Source organism: Photinus pyralis, unplaced genomic scaffold, assembly GCF_008802855.1.
Source record: "Photinus pyralis isolate 1611_PpyrPB1 unplaced genomic scaffold, Ppyr1.3 Ppyr1.4_LG7, whole genome shotgun sequence".
NCBI lineage: Eukaryota > Metazoa > Arthropoda > Insecta > Coleoptera > Lampyridae > Photinus > Photinus pyralis.
Window position 1 is genome coordinate 29,247,474 of NW_022170738.1, and position 10,346 is coordinate 29,257,819.

Sequence of the window (10,346 nt, forward strand, 5' to 3'; positions counted from 1 at the left end):
GTGGGTAAATTGGTACTTCTTTCGCACACAAAAATTGGGGGTTGGTATGACAGTACTCCGAGAGTGGCGATCCTATAGTGAAACCTCAACCGACCAGGGCACAGAAATCAAAACGAACAGAATATTTTGCAAAATATGGTTCCCATCTTGTTGAATCTAATTAATTATCATGCACCTTTATTACTAAACCTTTCACGTATAACGACAGTACCCTCGTTTTGGGGACTTTCCATCAGCTTCTTAAAAAAACTGTGAATCCCGACTACGTTATTTATACATTTCAAACGGTGCTTATTATTTTCTCCTTGGTTTCTTTAATGTGACGATATATTTATTCATTACAACCAATTACCTACACGGAAAACACGCGGTTACGTAGTCAATTATTTCTTATGCGATGCATTACCATTCCAAACATTAGTCTTACCTTCAAGCAATTTGGGGCGAATTAATTTAATAGGTACCAGTTTTGCCGAGAGATGCAGTAATCGACCGTCATTAAAATTTGCATACGCGAAAAAACCCATAAATGTTTATTTTTACTACCCGACGAAAATTCGCAAACCCACCTATGACGTATTCCAGAATCAGATTCCAGCCGATGACAAACGCCACAAATTCGCCAACGCTAACGTAGCTGTATACGTAAGCCGATCCCGCTTTCGGTACCCTCGCCGCAAATTCCGCGTAGCATAAACCTGGAACAGAAAATTACAAAATTAACATTCGCAACTTTGCAGAGAACTTTTCAGGAAGTTTCAATTGAAAATTTTCAGTTTTCGCGACCGTGTCAAAAAAAGATGTTTTTCTCCTTTAATGAAAGCGATCCTAAATATTTATAAATTTGTAAGTTTATTTTACAGTTTATCAACTTACATTATCTGTTTTTTTAAAGTAATTTTTCGATTTTCTATTTTGGTAGTGGCATAGGAAGATTTACGCATATACCACTTTATAGCGAACAGAAACAAAATTACGCCTGAAAGTAAAAAGGCGATAACATGGCGTGCATATTCAATAAAAGGTGATTCCCGTGCCTAATAACAATATTACGTATTATTATTACACGAATTTGGAGCTGGTTTGTTGGAGTGCACAATACGTATGGACATTTTTGTTTCGCATTCACCACGAACGTTACAAAAAGTGAACAGCGGTTTATTTCCATATTCTTAAAGGGGATCTCATCCACGTCAGTTACAGTAAGCTTGATTTTTTTTACATTCTATAAATTAGTGGTCGATTATTATTAGGAATTTGCATATTGAATTTGAGTAACTTTGATATTCCTGAAGAAGTCGACCTATGAGAACCATTGTATAAAAAGATTCTACGTATTGTATTACATTCATTGTTAAGAATGACATCGAAGCAAAGGATTTCGGTTTTGTCTCAGAGAACTGAGAAAGTAATAAGAAATTAGATGAGAATAATCGCAAATTTGATCATATGAGGATTGAGAGTAATCGGAAATTTGAGGGAATAGAATTGGTGGAAATGAAGAGTCTAAAAGAAGAACTGGTCAGTGGCGAATTGGGGTGCGGAATGTACAAAGAGGGATGGAAAGTTATCGCTAGGGGGTTTGGATGTTGTACACGATGCGAATGGACTTTTACAACAATTTGAAGTGCCTTTTTGGCAATCATGGACTTTTCAAAAGGTTAATTGCATTGAGAACGTATTTTTAGGACAAATAAAGAGAGATGAGTATACGCATACACTTACAACAAGGAATACTGAAGTATATGTTTTCGGAGGGTAAGATTTTAAAAGAAAAGGTGAGTGAGGAATGTCAAAAGTGAAAAGGAATTAGGGAAAGGGGGGCGAATGGAGGACACAGAATAATGAAAGTAGGTGTTTTAAAAGAGGGATAAGATAAGAAAAAAAATGCATAGAGTATAAATTTGCCCAATACGCTGAAATAAAAAAAAAATTGTTTGTAATTATAGTTTAGGGAAAGGAGGGGGGGGGGGTGATACAAAGCATAATTTTAGTTTGCATGCTATAAATGGTTTGTTTTTGATAAATAAAGTGAATTTAGGTCATTATTAGATAAAAATGCGAAACTATTGCTTTTATTTAATTTGATAAGATATAACAAAATGATAAAGTTGCAGTTCCTTCTTTACGCTCAAGGACGTATTGGCTTGTACCGGTATAGTCTGGCGTGAGTCAGATTCGTGGTTATTAAATTGAGGCTCGACCCACCTCGTTTTTTTTTAAATTAAATGTGCGGAAGATCATCATCAGGGCCACAAATTAACAAGATAACGTCTGAATTCCGCTCAAGATCAAACATTTTTTTTATTATTGTCGTTTGTGCTGTCTAATCGCAAGTGATCCTAATTGTTACAATAAATGTTGCATACAGAAAAAATCACCATATCAAAAACTATCGCAACTTCAAGGAGACACTTGAACGATGCCCCCTCAAGAAAATAACAAACAAAGCGAATTGCGCTAAACAGCTTAGAGAGATAACTGTACCCAATACGCAATTACATTTAAACAGCTAATTCATTGTTGATGATTCTAGTAATTTACGAATCCAGATATTATGGTAATTCGTATTAGTCAAGCATGATTAACGCTCTAACAAAGCAATAATCGCATAACGTCATTAAATCGGAAATGGTTACATATTGTAGTTTAATTAACTTCTCCTGAAATCTAAATTGTTCAATTAATTTAACCAAAATAGTACCCTAAATATTTGTTCTTCCTTAAGAGAAGTAGATCGGTCACAAACTTCTGATGTATGGCAGGTGGAATAAAAGGAATACGTTGCGAAGATGGCCCAGGCACATATTGTGAAATTTAAATATTTTAAAAGGGAATTTGCGGCTACCTCAATTAAGCAAAGTAGTCCATTCATATTAGGATAATACCTAGAAGTAATTCCCTAAAACGGAATACTTTGCATATGATTACCCAGTAGCGACATGTAAAATATGAACACTCGTGCTTGCCGTGCTACGGCAGCCATCTTGCAAAATGGTGGCTGATTTTCATTTAAAAATAGAAATTCGTAATAAAATCGAAAAAATTGATAATATGACTGATAATGGTACATGAAGTATCAAATTCACTCAAAAAACCACGAATTTTGGAAGGTACATCGCAAGCCATAGCACAATCAACAGTGATTAGAAAAAATTAAGATTTGTAGGAACGATTTGCCATCTAACAAAAGTAAAAACCATAATAGCCGCAAGCAATTTCTAAATCCTAAAGTTTTATCAACATAACGGAAATATTTTAATTTTAATCAAAATAACTACCCACGTAAAAATAATTACGGCAAGTCAAGGCAAAGTAACATGTTAATATGTTAATGTTAATAATGTAAAAAGAGACGAATAATGCGGAATCTTGTATTTGAATCTTTTTGTTTTTTCCAAACAAATATGATTGCAGCCAATATAACATGCGTCGTCTCTACATAATCATGCTGTATGGGCTTTTTGTTCCTTAGTGGTTTTAGGCGTCAAGACAGAGGTGATCTGGTAAAATTCAGTCGTTTTTTTAAGTTAGTACTCCAGGATTGTATGTCTGTTGTAGAGGAAAGGTGTGGATACAACCTTGGGGTTGAAAACTGCACAATCTGAATGTTTGAATTGCGTGGGATTTAAAAAATCATTTGGGATTGGTAGTGCACAAAGATATTGTTACATTCAGTAACAATACATTCGCTTGTTAGTAAAATTAACCGCGAGTTTCGAGCCGACTATTTAGAAGAAGCTACCGCCAAATTCACCATCTGCATCTCTTTGAAAATTGAAGAAACCTCTGCACAACCTTTAGTGGCAAAACAAAGAACTATTGTAATAAGAACACTTAGAACAACTTACATCTAACTAAACTAAACTAGTCGGTTACAAAGAAAATACCTAGATGGTGTAAGAATTTAAATAACAAGAGTAAGAATACTAAATAAGAGTACGAATCGTAGGTTACGGTAGTTAAATCAGGAAAATAACATTACATAATTTTATAATGTTTTTTTACAGAAACTTGAAACTAACAGTCGTAAAAGTAGTTAGACAAACCGACAGACGGACAAACTGTCTACCAGTTACATTTCCCATTTGGAAACTGAACTTATTTAACAAAATTTGTGCTTCATGGACCACTTATAAGGTACTATTAAAAAAAATATACAGATTTATATCAGAAATAAAATACGTACTCAAAGTTTACGTACATAAAACGGTTTTCCAATTTACTTAAAAAAGTAAATATATGAGAAAAGATTGAAAGCACGTTTTCTTTTCGGATTAAAGTGTTTATAATCAAAACGTTGCGCTTTTATGGTCAACCATCACAACGAACGCGCATCAAAAAATCAAATTGGTCATTAATTCTTACATCAATATCGCGAAAATACACCAAAAGTCACAGAAAAGGGGAGAAAATCGCAAAAAATAAGATTGATTCGATTTTCTCGGTTTTACGGTTGTGCAATTTCTACAAAGATGTTCGACTTCTAGCGATCGACCATGTAATCGTTTAGAATATATCTACTCGCCGTTTGATAAAAAGAAACAAAGTGGCACAAAAATACTAAATAATGCTAGTAGCTGCTTGTGCCATCAATAAACATTTTTCAGAACTTTCCAGACGTCGGATTCATCAACCTACAAATAAAGGATTAAGTGGTTTAAATACATGGGAATTACGACAATCTAATTGTAATAATTACGTTATGCTTATGAAAAAACCATTTTGTAGCATAAAACGTGATCATTATTAATTCTTATGCTTCCGGATAAATACCTACGTAAGAAAAGCCAGTTAGTCACGGGATGACATTGCATTCTAATGTTAATTTTTTATAGGTTTCCTGCACACCGGAAATGTACCTACATTTTGATCTTTTTACGTCATACATTTAGTACCTATTAGGAATTCGTATGGTTTTTTTTATTATTTTTTTATGGTTTAGTGACAATTACAAGTACCTATTTGAGTGTCGCAAATTGATGCTAGAACTTGCACACTTTTGCATAAAATTTCGCCTTCTATAAAAACGTCGACTAGTTTTCGGATTTTTGAAAAAAAAATTATTTTGCCGAATTTTACGTGGTTATAAATTTTGGGATAGGTACCTTGTACACTTTTGAGACACCATAAAATATTTCGTAGGGGTGGATATCCTTGGTCCAGTTTGCTGTGATATTTGCACTTTTGTTGTAGCAAGTTCCTGGTAAGGGGAGCTTTCCTTCAAATTTACAGAAGGGAGTTTTGTTGGAAACGAGCCTAAATTCGCTGGAAGCATCGAATTTACATTTTACGTCCAAAAGTTATCACAAAAATAGAAGGATACTCTGGAATTGAATGCATACGAGCTGTTTCAAATGTTATTTTCCTTAAAAAAATTCTTTGGAATGGAGCTGCCCTGAGCTTGAACCCTCCTTGGAGCAAGTAAGTTGGCAGCGGAGTATTTCGGCGGAGACAAATACTAGCAGAGGTGAGTGTTTCGAGGAAAACTAAAGAATTACATACCCACTTCAGTAAAACCCTAATGAAAACGAGGGTAGAAGGAATTCCTTTTTGAAGAATCTTACAGTAAAGTAAAGGTTCATTGTGTGACGGTAACTTTTTATTTTGATTGGTTCGCAGAAATAATGAAAATGGGAATTTTCAAGTTGAAATGTCATTGGTTCGAAATTATTTTCAAAATTACTCACAATAACCCAATAAATTGGCCAGGACAAGAAATATGCGATGTTCGGCGAAACACGCACTTTAACACGAATTTGACACTCTTCTTAGAAACAAAAACAGCTCACTTTTAAAACGCCACAGCTGACTCGAAGACATAACACTTAACTTTGTCGCTTCTCGGGTGGTAACACTTTTCTTCTTGCAAGACATTTAATTTGTCTCCGCATCATTTATGTTTCAAATTGCATATCCGGATGAACTATCGTTACCAATTAGAGTTTCAGACAAATACGCTCTCTTTCAAAATAACCCGATAGTTATCCGTTTGCTCTTCATGCTTCCTATTTGAGCAAAAATATCCGCCTCTAATAAAATCAACGTCATTATTCCCGACGACACTTAAAATTCCACCTATGTCGCCATAAACTGTTGAAACACCTGCATCGCTTATCTCGCACGTGACTTTGTCGGTCGAAAAACCAATTAATTCTTATCCGATAACAACTTTTGATCAGCACCTGACCAGAAAAAACTTTAAACTCGCGGAAAAAATTCAACGTTCCTTAAGTCTTCAGTGTGAGTTAACGTTTATATTACGCAAGGGTTAACGTCGGACTCAGTCCCTAATTACTTTTTTAATTAAAATATAAGTTTATATATTCAAAATATATAGAATAATAATACTAATACAATAATAATAAGAAGAAGAATACTGGCTACAGAAACATAAGATAAGTCATCGGAGTTGCGATCCTGTGTCTTTTCGTTTCCATTATTGGTTTCATTCTCGGTCAAAACACCGTGATACAGTCGTAGAAGGTGTTCTTGCTCCGCAATTACCTTTAACTCAATAAATTTACCAAAGTTTCCCGTTTTAAATTTATCGTACAAACTAAATACAACAAATAGAATGAAGGGAATTAAACAATTATCAAAAAAATTTACAATAAGAAACTAACGAATTATTAGGTCTTATGAAATACATGCACGGTATCCTGACTGCTATTTCCGATATTCACACTACAAGGTGGCTCGCTCTCATCTTCTATTTAGTTGGACCGAAACCGTAACCAGTTGATTGATCCATAATTACAACGGTGACAGAATTGATAAATTACACACGTTTTGTCCACTTTGTTTATTCTATATGGTTTACCAACTTCGATAAGAGATTCGTAATTAACTAAACAATTGTGGTAATGCTAATAACAAACCGTGAAACGAAGGACGTAGAATATAATTTAGTTATCAACTAACAGGGACTATTTTTCTGAGCCATAAAAGTTTGAAATCACGTCTATAAAACTCTTCAGGTTACGGACAGATGAAGGATTAGGCGAGTGGTATTTTGCCATAGAAGAATTGTTACTACAAGTAACCTCTAACCAAAATTTCTCCTCCAAAAATGGACTGAAAGGCAAATAATGCCTAGTTGCTATTTCCACTTTGATAAATTCATAAAGGTTTGACATCTTCTTCATGTCTATTCGTTTTTTCCTCTGGGGAATCACAAACATTTTCATTGATTCTTCTAGGGTAGGTACTTATAAGTCATTTTTCAGAAATTGTTCAACAATTCGTCAAGTTTTTAATATTTACCTATCTTGCCTTGCGACCAGCGATGCGAAATACTTCAATTTCCCACATTATGTTTTCCGCTACGTTAGCTATGCAACACGACGTGTAAAATTTCAATAAATCCTTGTGATAAAGGCCCATGGTCTCAATGCTCAATCGTCAAGACTACAGAAATTAGCTACATAACAGTTTTTTTTGTTCAAAAAGCAATGTTACGCGTAAATGGCTTACTTTCTACTGTTGAATAATTAATGAAATGTTCCCTCTTTGCCATAGTAGATACTGAACATGTAAATATTTCTAGTCCATTACGTAAACACACCGCTAGTGATAGGTAAAAAATGAAACGTCAAATTAAACCTTGATAAATAGTGTAAATACATTTTTAGCAATGGCATTGAACGTTTTCATAGTGAAAATTCCTACACAATTTTATTACCTTGGTGATATTCACAATGTCTAAAATTGCCTACCTGCAAATGCTGATGCTATAGCCGCGATTAAGAAGGAAATGCAAACTGCTGGCCCGGCTACGGTTTTTGCAACGGATCCTGCCAGGACGTACACACCAAGTCCGAGCGTGCTTCCTATGCCCAATCCGGTTAGATCGAGCAGTGTCAGGACTCTCGCCAATTTACTCTCTTCGTCGTTGGACACTAACTTTTTTCTCGACAAGGCGCGGAAGAATCGGATGGCCATCGCTGGAAGTAAAACAAGGTTTGAGTACTACACAAATAAATTTTGACATTAACGTCAGTTCACTGAAACAACGTCTGCTTGCAGTAAATATCGCAAGGGAAGTGTTTGGGTGTTAGCAATCTGGAAATTGGGATAATCCACATAAATCCAGACCGGTTTTGATCTTTTGCGCGCCGCGTCTGAGGATTACATACTAGATTTCGCATCCAAAAACACAACAAAGTTGTTTATTGGAGTTGTTTCGTAAGGGTGCTTTCGATCATTCTTTGTCTTGCTGAAGGTTAGAGTGACCAAATGACACCAAACGTTTTCTCTTTCATTTTTATTCAAACTCCGCGTAGTCTATTGATTCTCTAAGCTCGCAAAGATTAGATATCACAAAAGTTGAATGAGCTAGCTCCAAGGCTATGAGCTACTGTGTCAACACAGATAATCTAGGGCAGTAAACGTGTGTCAAAAACAAAATGTATTACTCGTCAAAACATTGTAGTACTCAATTACTGCCATAAAGAAACAATGATGCCCATATATTGTATTTATCTATTGCTTCGAAATCCCTGAGCACATCAGGTAATTACAATACATAACGATGGAATCGGCAATTAAAAATCTGCCAGTCGTTTATTGGAGACTCCTCGTAATCATATGAATATGCACTCTGTCCAAGATAAGGATCTCCGAAACCATAGAAAATGCGACAATGGTGACTGTTGGTTTCAACAGGATGGTGCACCAGCGCACATCGCCCGAAGCATGCGAGAATACCTACCGGACATATTTTCCATTTTCTAGGAAATTTGTCCGATAGTTATTCTCGTACGATTAGGGCGTTGTGAACGGGTGCACCATCCTGTTCAAACTAACAGTTTCCAACTTTCGTTTCCTTTGTGTGCAGAAAGAAATAAAAATGAAATCGGCAAATTTCGGTTTTACTGACGTATCTTCGGAAGTAATCGTCATTTTTTGGTTCTCTTTAAAGCATGATAACCGTTTAGTTGCGCATATTTTCTATAATTTGACCATTGTCGTACCTTCATTAGAGATTTGATCATATGGATATGCACTGTGTCCAAGATAAGGATCTCCGAAACCATCGAAGATGCGACAATGACCCAACAAACCTTGGTGTTAGAGATCCTCATGATAGACATGCTTACTTTGGATACAGTGTATAATGTATATATTGATATCTGCAAACAATTTTTCCAATCCAGGAACGAACACAAGCTTCAAACGCAAAGCCACTTCCCGTTCCTATCCAAAAGCAGCAGTGATGTACCCATGTACCTCTCTCTCCCTGTCTAAGACCCTAGAAAATAGAGTCCTTATGACAACTGGCGCGGTCCGCAATATTGCAGACAACTGCTCACGGTTTTGCAGAATATCCACACTAAAGAGACGGTAATAGTCGTTCTCATAAATAGAAACGGGACATCAATTCCCAATTTAGAGGATGTTTTTCTTCACTTTAAAAAACAACAGGAAATAGAAGTTGTTTTACTCGAATTTACAACTGAATATATCATCAATAGAATTTAAAAAGCGCAGCAGATTAGTAATCACGTTTAAATTGGCTTTCAAATAATGTGCCGTTTGCCATAGGATTCCATTCAAAATTTTAGGGGTTAAGCTCCCTACGTAGAGGGGTGAAGACTTGGGTTCGTGATTTGTATTCCAAAAGTTCTCCCCCTCGAATACAAAATTGACGTGTTCGAGGATTTTGCGAAATTTCTAAATTTAATACCCTAAAAGCCCTCTGTATACTTCTCGTTGGGCCACTCTGTATAGTAATTTGCAAGATATAAACTTGTGTGTAGTCTGATATACATAAATACAACACATGAGGCATTGGTCAGGGATGGACTTAATAAATTAGAGTTAGGATTGACATTTGTGTATGTGCGTTATTATTATTAATGACCATTTTATTAAGCTGCACGAAACTATATGCCTTTGGCTGTCAATAATTTCTAATTTGATGGTAGCAAGTGTGTCAATTACGCAAGGAGATAGTAAATTATATTTATGTTGGGTTTATACAAATACTCGGGGGCGAATCTTCAAAGGTGAATCTTACAGAGGCGTATTTTCCTGGGCTAAATTTTCTAGGGCGAATTTTCCTACGATAAATTAAATACACTAACAATGCACCTACACCTATTCCTTATGGGGAAATGGTTTATACCCTTTTTAGGTCGGTACACAATACAAATTGGCAAATGGAACGTTCGTTCAAAGATCATGTAGTATGATCTTTGGTTCGTTGCACCAAAGTCCGGTTTCAAACCACTTTTTTGCAGTTTCCTCCAATATAAGTACTCCGAGCACACTACACTTATTCCTAATGTTCCTTTTTGTTACACAAGAATTTTAATTTAATCGAATATTGGGATATAAAAGTA

At 35.5% G+C, this 10,346-nt stretch overlaps 1 protein-coding gene across 3 annotated transcripts; it reads right to left on the minus strand.

Annotated features, from left to right (window-relative positions):
- Positions 1-287: 287 nt before the first annotated feature.
- On the minus strand, positions 288-10,208 carry LOC116176875 (cationic amino acid transporter 2-like). Of its 3 annotated transcripts, none has more exons than XM_031495687.1 (3): positions 10,100-10,208; positions 7,719-7,946; positions 288-698 (listed from the first exon to the last, which is right to left on the minus strand). In XM_031495687.1, the coding sequence occupies exons 1-3, from the start codon at positions 10,185-10,187 to the stop codon at positions 499-501; spliced, it is 516 nt and encodes a 171-aa protein (XP_031351547.1). In that variant the 5' UTR covers positions 10,188-10,208; the 3' UTR covers positions 288-498. The 3 variants fall into 3 exon arrangements, with proteins under 3 accessions (XP_031351547.1, XP_031351549.1, XP_031351548.1); XM_031495689.1 differs by lacking the exon at positions 10,100-10,208 and adding an exon at positions 7,998-8,109 and having other exon boundaries at positions 290-698; XM_031495688.1 differs by lacking the exon at positions 10,100-10,208 and adding an exon at positions 8,139-8,342 and having other exon boundaries at positions 291-698.
- Positions 10,209-10,346: the final 138 nt, after the last annotated feature.

Coding starts and splice junctions, on each gene's coding strand:
- LOC116176875 (XM_031495687.1), bottom strand. CDS start 10,187: ATGATCTTTGAACGAACGTTCCATTTGCCAATTTGTATTGTGTACCGA. Junction 7,947..10,099: donor TTTCCCCATAAGGAATAGGT/GTAGGTGCATTG, acceptor TTTTACTTCCAG/CGATGGCCATCCGATTCTTC. Junction 699..7,718: donor TATAGCATCAGCATTTGCAG/GTAGGCAATTTT, acceptor TTTCTGTTCCAG/GTTTATGCTACGCGGAATTT.